Consider the following 13,931-nt stretch of genomic DNA (forward strand, 5'->3'; position numbering starts at 1 on the left):
TGTTCCTGGGGCTAGGAATGGGTCTATCTGGAAGTCAGGTAGAGCAGAATTATGGATAGTATGTATTCAGCAGTGTGTGTTCATAGAAAGTGATAGAAATAATCACTCATGTAGAAGTGGTTCCCAGATATTTATTTCTTCATTTTTGTGATTTCTGGACTAAATACATTTACTGGTCTTCATGTAAAATTTAAGCAAGGTATTAAGTTGAGTATTTTATGTAATACTTCCTACAAATAAACTTTTTCTCCACATTTATTTTCATTTGCAAACTTAAAAACAGCTTGAGAAAAAGCACACAAAAATCTATCAATCCATTCTAGTCTTTTTTTTGTTGTTGTTGTTCAGGTTTTATTTGGCTGTGGATCTCATCATTATTCATTTCCTAAATGCGCTTTGACTTAGTGGTGTCTGTGGGTTTTTTTTTTTGCAGATAGCAACTCAGATCTCTGTACTGATTGCTAAAGTTGCCAGAGTGGACTGCCCGAGGCAATGGCCGGAACTTATACCCACTCTTGTAGAATCTGTGAAAGTGCAGGATGATCTTCAACAACACAGGGCGCTACTTACGTTCTACCATGTTACCAAGACCCTGGCATCCAAACGGCTTGCTGCGGATAGGAAGCTTTTCTATGACGTGAGTAATGGGATGCAGTATTGTAGAGCATGCAAACTGTGTATTGTACATGCTAGCTTCTTCCTGAGTCTAGCTGGCTGGATATTAATAGCATATCTGTGGACTTAAGTATCTGCCCTTGGAATAGAAGTGCTCTTATGTTGTGGTATCTGTGCACTGTGGAATAACTGGAAGTCAGTTTGAGATCTTTATTAATTTTGCAAACAGCTTGAACATTATCTTAATTTGTGTAAAGATGCTGAGCTTCATCTATAGAACGGTATCTGCATATCGGCCTTATGATGTACAAGATCTTACTTCTCTGGGAACTTATTGAGTTTTTTTGGAAGTGTGTTCTAAATTTTTAAGTCAATATAGTCTTTAAGAGTATTGGTGTTTCGACTTCTATGCTACCACGTTTTAGTTTTTATCATCACCAGGAAGGTGTTTGAGATTTTTCCAGGCTGTCTCTTCAGGTTAATTATAAGGCAAGATGTGAATGCAAATGCCAAATCTTGTCTCATTCATTGCATTCTCCGTTGTAAAGAGCCAGTCATTAGAACACAGATGTAATTTTGGCTGTAGGCCATGCATCTCCAAACCCATCTGGAGATGGGTAACGATGAAGTACACTTAACTGAATTTAGTAATTTTTCCCAAACATCTTACTCTGGAATTTTTGAAATTTTAGTTAATTCCTTCGTTTTAAAGGAAAGAGCGAGCACTGAAAATGAAGACTATTTATGGATGTTTACCTACTTATCTATGTAGAAATTTCTGTCTGTGTAATCAATAAGATGAAATTTTAACCATGAGGAGCATGAGACATTGCAGACTGATGTGTAAATAGGACCTTTACTAATCTTTACTCAGTCAAAGGAACTAAATAAACAGGTCATGTGCTTTTGACTCCATTGATATAAGGTGTATCAGACTAAATGCAGATTTATGTAATTATGAAGCCATCCATTGCTACCATAACTGAGTAAGAAAACCTTCATCTTCTGCTTGCAATTCAGAAATCTTTATCAGTTAAGCACTGTGTGTGAACTGTAATGTGAATTAAGTTTGAGATTTGTTCAATTCTACCTGATTAGAAACTATTTGTCATTCTGTGTTTTTAAAAAAAAGGAGGGAAAAAGTCAGTATGTGCAGTAAAGTTAATTTTGGAGTAGGTATTGTTCAATACCATTGCACCTGTAACTGCTAAGTGTGTCCCAGAAGTAAGCTGATTCAGACATTAATTTAACTGTAAGATAGACAGCTTGTCTTTGTGGGAGAAGAGGTGATGAGGAAAGCTGATAATTTTTTGAAGTGTCATACCATATTATGCACCAGCAACTGTATTTACTGAAAATCAGGTAAGAAAGGAGCCCTAAATAGTTTTTTTTTCTTAAGGTGTGAGTCATAGACCCAAGTAGTCAGGGATACCAGTGAGACTGTCATAACATCTTCAAATAAAGGCAAAGTATTTTTCTAGAAAAGTCTTAAGATTAGTACAACTCATTAAAAAGAAGCAAATTAAACATGGTGGTCCGTGATACATACAAGAAGCTGGATTAAATATTTTAATAGTCTAAACCAGCCTTTAAAATTTGGGTATTTATTATGGTATAGCAAAAATCAGGAAAAAAGTATATTCTTCATATTCCTTTTGCAGCTTACATCAAGTATTTATAGCTTTGCATGTTCCTTGTGGAATCACCATACAGATACATTCCTACAACAGATTTGTACAGGGGATGAAGGTGCAGCTGCAAATTCACTAGAAAGGACCTTGTTGTCGTTGAAAGGTAATAATATAGAATGATGTTAAGTGTAAGGAATCAAATAACTTTCTTCTCGGGGAATGTGTAGAAGTTCTTTGGTAAATAGTTCCCATTCTCTAACAAAGCTATTCCCGTTGGGAATAACTGTATTTTTGGTTTGTTTTACCTTTAGCAAGGCAGAAGGATGATTGCTCATGCAGAAGGGGGAGAGAGTGGTCTTGTTTCTCGGTATGTGAGAAACTGCACTCCACTGTTCATGTTGTAAGAACTCAATGTCTAGGAGGTTGGAAGGTGGGTGGCATAACAGGATGATTTCTTATATGTGTTGAAATTTAGGCTTGCATGTCTTTAGTATTTAATTGAGGAAGCTGAGCTACAAGTTTAATTCCATTACGTTCACTCTGTGTCCAATGAAAAGCTAGGCTGAGCAGTTAGTTTGTCTTAGGTTGATGCTCAAAGGCTTATGAGTGGAGTAAATTCATATTCTGACTACTTTGCTGCTTTTAACAACTGAGATTTTTGTATGCAATTCTTGCAATGTAAATAATACCTGTCCTGATTTGTTTCCAAAGATACAACATGCAGCTTTTGCTGGGTTACAGTCAGTGATAAACCTGAGAATTTAGAAGTGGCTTATGAGCCTTACCTGACTGTACTTGGCCCTTTTCCTACTACTGCAGGATCTTTCAGGAGTTGAATACTTAAGAGTTTTTCAGAATTCTTCCTGATGGAGTAATTCTTAAAAGTTCTCTTCATTATTTCACACAATATATATTTTAAAGTATTTTCAGCAAGGTGAATGTTAGGTATGGATGAGGCATCTGGAACCTAAAATTATGTGTACTTTAAAAAAAGTGTTGAGTTGAAAGAAGGACACGGCAAGTGGAATTGTAATTGTGTTCTGAAATTTGTTGAAACAAGAGCTAATAAATAGCTAATTTTTTAGCTATTTTATGACTAATTTCTTTTTCTAGTGCTTCGGAAACTAACAGTCCATGGCTTTGTAGAACCTCATTGGAATGCAGAGGTGATGGTAAGTGTGTTTCTAGTTCTAGATTAGAAAACTTTTCTGATGATTTCAGGTGTCATCAGAGCTGTGTTTGAAAATCACTGAAAGGCACACATTTGTATTACAGAAAGGAAGATCAAGCAACATTCTCTCAAAGTTGTCCTCCTGTCACTCAAGGGTTCTGAAATCCTAGAGAGATTCTAAAATCTATGACATTAATGGCACCATATTTAAAAAAAGACATCTTTTCCAATTTACACACCACATGATGGTCACACTTGTTGCTTACTGAAACATGTCTTACATGTGCTCTCCTCTCCCCAGTTAAAGCCATTTCGTTAAGTGATGAATTTGATGCCATGCTTGTCCTATCCCATTTGTTTGCTTGAGGTAAAAGCCTGTGGTCTGCAGCCCATGGAGAGTGTAGGGTCACACAAAGAAACCCAAGCACATTCCTTAATCTCCAGTGCTGCCTGTTTGGTGGAGGAATTGAGTGCCTACTGCCTACACTAGGAGATTGAGAACAGGGTAGAACTAGATAAGCATCTTTTAAAGGACAAGGTAGCTACTATCCTTCTGTTCTAGAGTTTCTGTGCTGTTAAGTGTTACTGATAAGGTCTGTTTGTATCATCTGTGCAGTCTGCTTGCTGTCTGATTGTCTAATTGTTAATTTCTTGAAGAAATTGTTTGTTCAAAATAATCAAAGAGTTCAGCTCAAAGTTATGAGGTCATGTCTGAGCTGGTAACACATATGAACTAAGTTTAGTCTGACATACCTTCGTTCTCATAATACAGTGCAGAATAAGCTTCATCTTTCAGAGACATGTTTGTTTTTCAGGGTTTTCTACATGCCGTATTTGAACGGCTGAAACAGTTTCTGGAGTGTAGTAAGTATCTGAGTATTTTTCTTTATATTCATTGTTAAACGTTAGAAGCTGAATGAAAATATACAGGCTAATGCATAATCAGTGATCATTTAGGTGCAAGGTATTTTTGTGTAAGTTGACACTGTTTCTTTAAATGCTGCTGAAACTATTGAAGAATTCAGTAAAAGTGTCTTTCTGTATCAAAGGACTAAAATCACATCAAAATTGTATTTGGCATCATATTTCAACAACACTTTTTATGGAAATAGATGTCTACATTGAATAGGAAGAATTTTTTTAAATAAGTTGTATGTAATTTTGATATTTTGGTGAAGTTCCTGGGTTCAGGAGCTTGTACTTTGGTAAGAGGGCTGACTGGGGCTTTGAGCCTCATTTTTAGAAGAGATGGAAACTGCCTCCAGTTACCACTTTCACTATACTATAGTCAGGCTCCTTCTGGTTCTTCTTTCATTTTTGACAAAAAGGTGTAGAGTTTGAGTAGAAGGAATTGAAGGCCATCCCATACTGAAGTTGGATGTTTATTGTAGTACCCTAGAATATGAGGCCTTTAGGGTTTCTATGTCCTAAGACAAGAACTGAGCTGAACCTTCCCATTTCCACTTTTCTAATCAGTAGATTGTTTTGCAAAAGCAGGTACAACTACCTTATAGGATTAGTGTTTATTTTTGTTATATTGTGTTTCTGCCTGTACGATTTCTGGTGTATGGCCCTTTCTGATGTGCCTTTTTTTAAATAAAAGTTTTGTCTTTTTTCTCCAATTCAGAATGTTTTCTAATGTCCATAATAAATTATTCTTTAAGGTGGAGCTTCTAGAAAAGCACATAATAGTTTGCAGTTTTATTAAAAGGGCATCTTTATATTTTCAATGCATAATTATTTTTTGTCTATAGTAGCATTTGCTTGCATTGTTTTAACTGCCTTTTATCATTGAATTTTCTGTAATGATTTCACAATTTTATAACCTGATCAAGTGATATGAATCCCACTACAGTTGAGAGGAACAGTTTAAGATTTTCCATGCCCAGTCATAATGTGAATTTGATTTGGAATTTATTTTGCCCTAGAACTTTTTTCAGGCTTAACTTAATCTCTTAACTACAGTAAAAGTAAGTTCTTCTCCAGTGTTAATTATTTAAAACTTAGCTATTAAGAAAGAAAATGAAAGTCTAAAAAATTATAGTCGTGAAATGTCTGATTTACCAGGTAGAAGTATAAGAGCAGAAAGCATATGCAGAGATCGTCTAGAAAAGACCATAATTCTGTTCACTAAAGTGGTAAGTGAAATCTCCTTTCAGTTACTGCATAGTTTATACTTCGGGAGGAGCAGTCCCCAACCAGACATTTACATGCCTTACAGTGAATATGTTTCAGACCTTTCAAAGAAGTGGAAGACACTGTAACTTAACACTTATTTGTTATGAGATGTATTTTTGAAGAAAAGGATGTCTGTTTGCTCATGCTGTTGTAATTTGCAGCAATGAAGAGTACATTTTCTTAGCTCAAACAAAATTAAGTGCATTCCGTAAGTAAATTATGTAGCTAGGATTTGTTTAAAGAAGAGTTCAGGAGGCATTGGTTAAACAATGGTACTGGTATTAAGGAATAAAGAAGAGATGCTTTTCATTTTACCTTTTATAGGTAGTTAGATCACTGTTTCTGTGTCTTTGTTAGTTCTGTGGAATTTTACTGGCCACACTAATTAATCAAAAGAAAATGAACAACATACTCTCTTGCCCTCTGAGGCTTGTATTGTCCAATACACTTGGAATTGTCAGCTGATTCTGTGTAACTATTAAATGCATATTGTGTTGAAGGTAATGTTAACATACACACTTGGTCTGGTTTTTTGGTTTTGTTCTTTTTTTTTAAAGTTACAAAACCTACAGAGTTCCCATTGTTTTCAGATTCTGTCTAGAGGCCATGGGTGTATTTGAAATATTCAGCCTAGTTATCAGAAGTGAAAAGCACCTATCAGCTTCACCAAAATTGAGCTGAAAATGCTCTGACACATTATTTTTGGTTTTTGTCATAATACTTGGATTGCAAATGTGAATCTTTTTTCACAGACCTGAAGAGAAAGTAAATTTGATTAATCTATCACCTATAGAAATTCACATGCAAGAATATAGGTTTAGGCAATTTTGCAGTACTAAAGGAGATTAAAGGAATCCACCAGTGTATTTTAGATCACTAATTGGAAAAGCTAAGTTGAGGAAGAAAGTGCTTGTACTGCATTGGTAGTGTTGGGGGGGAAGTTATATAGCCCTCATACTTCTTTTGCTTACATTGATTCCAATAAGGATGAATTATCTGCTGAAATATGGCTGATATAAGCTGGTCCATTTGAAAATTGGTATTCTCCCTCATACTTAAAAAAAGCAATTTTGAACCAAAATCAAGAATTTTGCTGTTAAATTAATGCTTCATTAACAATTCATCCTAATTGAGTGATCTCTTCCTAATTTCCTGTCCATGTTCAGTTTTCTATAATTTTATGTATATTGGCACCTGTTTTTGATAACTAGTTTACTAAAACATTTAATAAGACTTCACTAAAAGTGTTTTGATTTTTCTGTTTCTACTTTTTTTTTTAAGCTTTTGGACTTCCTGGATCAACATCCTTTCTCATTCACTGCTTTGATTCAGAGATCCCTGGAGTTCTCTGTAAGCTATGTTTTCACAGAAGCTGGTGAAGGAGTTGTATTTGAGCAGTTTATTGTACAATGCATGAATCTCATTAAGATGATTGTAAAAAATTATGCATACAAACCATCCAAAAATATTGAAGGTACTGTCATTATTTACTAAAATAATTTTTTATGTCTTGAAAAACATTTTACTAGTTATTCTCAACAGTTAAACTCCTTTATTAATATTCTAATAATTATTGAAATATGTGAGGTTCTACCTCTATATTGATAATTGTTATTGTAACTTTTAAAGTACTCATGTATATAGATAATGATATTCCAAAGGAATTTTAAATGCAGAAGGAGCACGAAAATCTTTTCTTTTTTGATTGTTCTTTTTCCCATTGAACGAATTTTAAAAAGTACTGAGGTACAGAGTTTTGTTTATTTTCATCAACCAGTTTGTGGCATGTTTCCCATGAGATATGTTTGATAAAATGATACATTTTCTGTAATTAACTAATACCAATGCAGTGAAATACAGAAACACAGTGGCTTGGAGATGCAGTTGAATATAAAGCAGTTCTTATGTTTTGGTTTGTATGACTGTTTCATTTTGAAACTTCATACATTGCTGTATGTGTGACTTAAAAAAAAATACCTCAACCTTTCACATTAGTTTTACATGGCAGTGACTAGATAACAATTAGCATTCTCTGTGAATTTGAGAAAAGTTTTATATATATATTGGTATGTGTCAGAATTGATTACTTGCTTAAAAACCTGTCTTACTAGCTGAAAGTCAGTTAATGTCTGCCATGAAAATATGTTTTTTCTGTTTTTCTCAGAGGATAGGAATTTTTTATTGATTGACTTTTCTAATTTTATGAGAGTAGTCTTTGATCTTTAAGCCACTTAATTGTAATCTGAAATCTTGTGTTTTATTTCAGATAGCAGTCCTGAAACTCTTGAAGCACATAAGATCAAGACAGCTTTTTTCACATACCCAACACTAATGGAAATATGTCGGAGATTAGTCACTCATTATTTCCTGCTGACAAAGGAAGAATTGACTATGTGGGAAGAGGATCCAGAAAGCTTCAGTAAGAAACATGCTATATAGTTGGTAGTAGTGTAATTAGATATTTGTATAAGTGCTTCATATCCACATTGTCTCTACAAATTGCCTACTGCAATATTGGCCATTTTATTTCCTGCAGACTTGTTGGACAAATATTTGTTCTAGACATTCTTTTTATAATAAAAGATTTCACAGTAGTCTATGATACCCTCTTAACCTAACACTAAACTTTATTTGAGCCATACTTGAAATAATGCTTTTTTTCCTTTTCTTTGTGGAATAATAGCTGTAGAAGAGACTGGAGGAGATTCTTGGAAGTACAGTCTCAGAGTAAGTGTTCAATTTGAAAGAAACTCATTAAAAATTGCTGAATGCAATTCTTGATAGTTTTGTAACCAAGACAGATAAGGATTTTTTAAAAAAATATTAGGTTTCTTCAGATTTAGTAAAATTTCACTTTGTTCTTTTTTCAGTGCTCAGACTTGCTGAAATAGATGGGAATCTATGTACTTCATATTTCAGGAGGGCGGGAAAAGGAGTTTGCTTCAGTATTTGAATTATGTGGCATCTGGTCAAAACCAGCAGAAGTTGTCTCTTTTTTAAACTGATAACTAATGTAATCACTTATGACTTTGTTAGTAGACATGATGAGTGAAGGAAGTTGCAGATGCGTCTTTATTAGTTAGTGATATTCATTAATTAATTATAATATTAGTTAATTTTGTGTTCTGATCAGAAATACGCTGTTGTAGTATATCTCCCAATTGTAACTACTGTGGTTTGCATTGCAGAGAGATCTCAACATTTATTTGCTGGATGATTACTTTTATTTTAAAACTAAAAAACCCAGCATGGTGCATACAGTATGTTATGGTTGTAAAATGGTGTTCAGTCCGAGTCCCTGACCTAGAACCACTAAGCCAATACACAAACAACCTGTGACGTACCTGCAGTGTGGTCACTGGTGGCGCAGCACCAGCTATTTCCCTCCACAGATTCATTGTTCTTCTGCCACAGAACTGGTTGATACAGATGCAGTCACCAAACTCTTGCTAGAGTTAAGCACAATGTATAGTAGAAAGAGTGGTATTTCTTGCAATATTAATTTTGCTACTGTATATTGTGTTCTAAATTGTGACTTTCAGTACGAAGTATTCAGCACTTAACATTTTAGCATAAAATGTATTTTACTTGCCTTTATTTAGATAGATTCTAACCAGATCTTTTAATTTTTCAGCCATGCACGGAAGTCCTTTTTATTGATATTTTTCATGAGTATAATCAGACCCTTACCCCAGTGCTTTTAGAAATGGTTCACAGTCTACAAGGTAAGTTTTTGAAAGAAATAAGGGAAGTATAAAATGCAGAATTGTTTACATTCATAACATATTCTTATCAACTATTAAACCGTTTGACCTTGTAACATCTAATTTTATATACTGTGTTCTCTGTGTATTTTTGAAAGGACATGTTAGTATTCTAAATTTCTGAACCTACCATAATGGAATGCATTGTGTATCTAGGAGGAGAAAGTCCCAAAGGGTCTTTGGATTTTATTGTAGCTATTCTAGATGATTGACAAATGTTATGGCATTGATTGACAAATGTTGTGGCATTTTATGAGGCAGTGATCCACTCCCAAGCATAATGAATTCTTCTGGCTGTTTTTAGTTGGGAACTTCCCATTCAAATGTTGCAAGGCAGTTCATGCTGTGTCTCTGCCAAAATCTTGGGGGCCAAAAAATTTTAAAGGAAAAAGTTTAAGTTATGCTGTCGCTTTGTAGAGTCGAGATGACTTAATGAATCTGAATAATCTGCTTTAAAATTTTACGAGTTTTCTGTATGAAGACTGAATTATTCATAGGTTGAGGAGTGATTAATACTTTCTTTCTTTTACCTTATGATTTTTTGCCCTCAAACTAAGTTTTATAATGGCCAGGAAAGATGATAGATGGGAATGGCTTTCTTTTCCCCTGTCAGTTCAGATCAGTTTGTTTCCCCCGCCTGTCTTGGTTGAGTTACAATATTTTGTATTTGAGCTTATCAGAAAGGATCATTACATTCTATTAAAATAAAATAAATAAAATAAATTTTTGGAGAGTGGTTTCTGACTTCACAAAATCTGTTCATAAACTTTGTGTTCATAACTTTGTGTACCTAGGTTTTGGGATGACTTCAGAAAATATTCACTTTTAGGCACACTTATATAAAAAATAGGGAACTAGGTCTAGGACCCTTTTGGATGTAGTACTATGTAGTTAACAGTTGTCTGCAATTTGCAGGTTTTGAGTATTTTCATTCAAAATACTTGCTTCTGACTTATGTATACATTGTTATTAAAAATGTTCATCTCCAAAGAAGTAAGTCAGAAATAGGGTGTGAAAGCAGAGGTTTGATTTTGATATAGTTACTGAACAAAGTATCAAAACTGAAATGACTGAACTTGTAAATTGAGTAAAAGCAGTGAAAGCAGTCTTAATGCATGTCTTCCTTTCTTAAAGCATTTAAGTGCAAAGTTGCTTGCATTCCTTGTTTTAGTGATGCTTTTTTTTATCTATTTTAACTTCGGCTTGTAGGATCTACCAACGTGGAAAATACCAATGCTATACTGATTAAAGATGCTGGTAAATTAAGCTTTACTTTATCTTTGAAATAACGGAGCCATTTTGTGTATGTGTTTTACTTCTTAAAAATTGCATGAAGAATTTGTAAGATTTTTTAAAGTCGTTTGGAAAGTAGAACCTAAATCCTGATTCTCCTTTCATTGATGTTGGCCTTCGCTTTTGAAAATGTTTACGTAAAACTACTGCTTTTTGGCTTTTTTTCTGCAACAAGCAATCTCCTTTACTGTCCCGTTCTTTTTGCTGTGCCAAGTAAATGACCTTCAGTGTTTTCATGGAGATATTCTGACAATTTTACAAGTGAGGAGATTTTATGGCAAAAGAAAATAATTGTTTCTTATGGAACCATCCTTGAGGATAGAATAAGTTCCGTATTGTTGTTTTGGCTTCTAGCTTTTTTTTTAAGAATGTAACCTTCTATAGTGTCTTTCTTTTACTAATAATTTGCACCAGAGCTCCTTTCACTATGATATGATAAAACTTTCTAAAGAGATGTTTTAGTTTTGTTTTCTTTCTTATGTTCAGATTACCGAAAAGTGGTTTAAATTAATCTGATTATTTAATATTAGAAAGTTAGCATTGAAGTAAATGATAAGCATAACTATTGTTTTTCCCCAGTGTATAATGCGGTTGGACTGGCTGCCTATGAACTATTTGATAGTGTGGATTTTGATCAATGGTTTAAAAATCAGCTATTAGCAGAACTACAGGTTTCTCATGACAGGTAAACACTTCGATTTCTTATGCCTTCATAATTTAAATACAAACTGTTTATACAAATCTGATAAGATATAATGCTTAATAATTGCTGAGGTGAAAAATACTCAACCTTAAATCATATCTGCTAAATGAGGAGAGGTATGAAATGCTTACAGATAACTGACAGCAGTCACAGAAGTGACAGTGTTCTTGACAGTTCATGTTTAAATTACTATGAGGTGAATACTTCAGGGTTGTGTAGGTGTACATTGTCTGTCTCCTTGCATACGTTAGAGTTGACTAAACCTTCTCAGGATAACCAGCATTGCTCATTTAAAAAAAGATATTTAGGCCTCCAGAGACCCTGGAGTCCTCTAGGTAGCAAAGTCCAACTGAAGTCTGTAGAAGTCATCCTTATAAAATGGTAGTTTAGCCAAGGTAGTGATTTGGTCCTCTCTTTATGTTTAAATACAAGCATTCTGTAATTCTGTTCAGTTAATTTTGCTGCAATAAAGAGGGGAAATAAGGGTTTGGGTTGTGTTGTAAAGTGTGGATGATTGCACCTTCTTCTACATGAAGAGTTTTATACAGTCCGTCTGCTGTGGTGTTTCCTCCTCACGAAGGTCACCCTCACTTGGATGGCCTTCACACGAGTACCTCCTGTTGTTCAGTGGATATCATGGGGTATTTTGAAAGACTGTTTTTGGCATCTCAGTACAGACTGAGCTGTTGTTCTTTGTAACTGTCTGGAAGACATTGTTCCTCCCTTTCCCTCAAGCTGATTCCCAGGGGAAGGACAGTGACCACTATTGTGCATGCTAATCCTTATCAGACAAGTTCAAATCAGCCATTGACGCTAAATAAGTATGTCCTATTTTTCTCAACACAGTCATCAGCAGTGACCCAAATGTCCTTCGAAGACTATGTTTTTCTTCTACATTTGCAATTCATCTTACCAGTGGCAATTTTTATGTGAAACATAAACTAATTTGTTTCCTTATACCCTTAGGAACTACTATAAATTGTAAATGATTTTCATAATGGGCTGCTAGTCAGCTCTTTTATTTCCAAATGCTCTACTTACACAGAGAGTTCAATTTCCTGTAGAGTGGAACTTAAAATATTAAAATGCTTTTTTCCACTACAATAAACTTTGAAAAAATTAGTTATTTTTGGATGTATAACCTTATGTTATTGTCAAAGAATGATTGCCACAATTCTTTACTTGTTGTCTCCTCCCTCATTCTTCTCATTAGACTGGGTTCTTTACTAAGATTTTATTTACTATTTGCAAGTTGTCAAGTACTCTAACTATTAGGCTAAATGTTAGAGAGCAGGAAAAAACGGGAGATCTTGTGTAAGATTGTTCATTTGCTGTTGTGCTTCTCCAGCAGGAGTCTCTAAGTAAAGCTGCCGTAATCTTAGAAGCCCATGCTGGCTATGGCATTTTTATGCTATTCACCCATACAGTATAAGTAAAACTGATAAGTTTTGTATTGTTGATACAGTTGTATTACAGTCAGGAAGATTGATGTACTCATTTGGTTGGCATTGGTAATATCCCAGGATGAAGTTCCTGTGGGGAGAGAGGCTTGCAATAGAAGTTGTCTGGAATTTTGAAGCCCTGTTTACTTTAACTGCTTTTACTGCCTTCATCATAGGAGACCACCATGGCAATAAGGGAAGGCAATGTTAGTGGCTTGAATGGAGTACTGCTTTAACAGCAGCTTTGGGAACACGTATGCAGTTCAGATAAAGTGGGTTGGAGGGTATCCTCTGCTGTCCCACAGAATGTCCTGTGGTTACTAGTATGCTTCTTCAGAACTGGTTGTTGTTTGGAAACTCAAACCTATGTGTTGTCAGCAGCGAGCGTGAAGTTTGCAATGTTTTGTTTTCTATGAGTGTTTCATTACCTCTTGATAGTAAGCCCAGCAACCATGACCACAGTAATAGAAGAAATATGGAATTAATAAAAAAAGTTCTAAAAGATTTTTAGAAATAGTGCACTGCCAAATTTATCATTTGCCATGATGCTTAGTTTTGTTCTGATTAATGAGAAACTTTTCCATAACATGAAAGTATGTTACTGAATACATTTTTCATTGCAATTACTCATTTGTAAAGCAACATTTCCTCCTGAGAGAGAAAGTGAAGTACTTTTGACTTGGACAACCTGATGCAGTTCAGTCTGCTTAAAGGTACTGTCTGATGACTAATGCAGCAGAGGTTGCCTTATTTTGGAATATGGTCACTTTTCCTATGTGAGCTTTAGGTCCACCAGGCTTAGTGGTGGATCTGTGCTCAGTCACTGTGTGCTCTTTTTGTAAAAACTAATCTTCTGAAGAAGAGCTTAAAAAAAAAAAGCTAAGCTTTTCCCAGAAATAGTGAATGTAGAAAAAATAGGACCTTAAAAATGAGCACCTGTGAGAAACTTAGTATTAAAAACCAAACCCACAAAAACCACCAAAAAAACCCAAACAAAAAAACTCAACCCAAACAAAACCCAAATGCTCACCTACCCCAAAAGAATCTCAAAAACATGCTGTATTATCTCTACCATGGAGAGAGAGAGAGAAATAATATAGAGATGCAGAGGTAGGATATATGTGTTGAACAATA

At 34.7% G+C, this 13,931-nt stretch overlaps 1 protein-coding gene across 1 annotated transcript in view; it reads left to right on the top strand.

Annotated features, from left to right (window-relative positions):
* Positions 1 to 13,931, top strand: part of IPO11 (importin 11) — an 80,424-nt gene that overhangs the window by 19,601 nt on the left and 46,892 nt on the right. The window contains exons 7-17 of the mRNA XM_039709953.1: positions 434 to 637; positions 2,277 to 2,409; positions 3,360 to 3,418; positions 4,233 to 4,281; positions 5,485 to 5,555; positions 6,877 to 7,069; positions 7,862 to 8,014; positions 8,279 to 8,322; positions 9,230 to 9,320; positions 10,569 to 10,616; positions 11,232 to 11,337. Coding sequence (XP_039565887.1) covers positions 434 to 637; positions 2,277 to 2,409; positions 3,360 to 3,418; positions 4,233 to 4,281; positions 5,485 to 5,555; positions 6,877 to 7,069; positions 7,862 to 8,014; positions 8,279 to 8,322; positions 9,230 to 9,320; positions 10,569 to 10,616; positions 11,232 to 11,337 — 1,151 coding nt within the window. The remainder of the gene's footprint in view (positions 1 to 433; positions 638 to 2,276; positions 2,410 to 3,359; positions 3,419 to 4,232; positions 4,282 to 5,484; positions 5,556 to 6,876; positions 7,070 to 7,861; positions 8,015 to 8,278; positions 8,323 to 9,229; positions 9,321 to 10,568; positions 10,617 to 11,231; positions 11,338 to 13,931) is intronic.

The sequence above is a fragment of the Passer montanus genome, unplaced genomic scaffold (genome assembly GCF_014805655.1).
Source record: "Passer montanus isolate IOZ18808 unplaced genomic scaffold, ASM1480565v1 scaffold22, whole genome shotgun sequence".
NCBI classification, from domain to species: domain Eukaryota; kingdom Metazoa; phylum Chordata; class Aves; order Passeriformes; family Passeridae; genus Passer; species Passer montanus.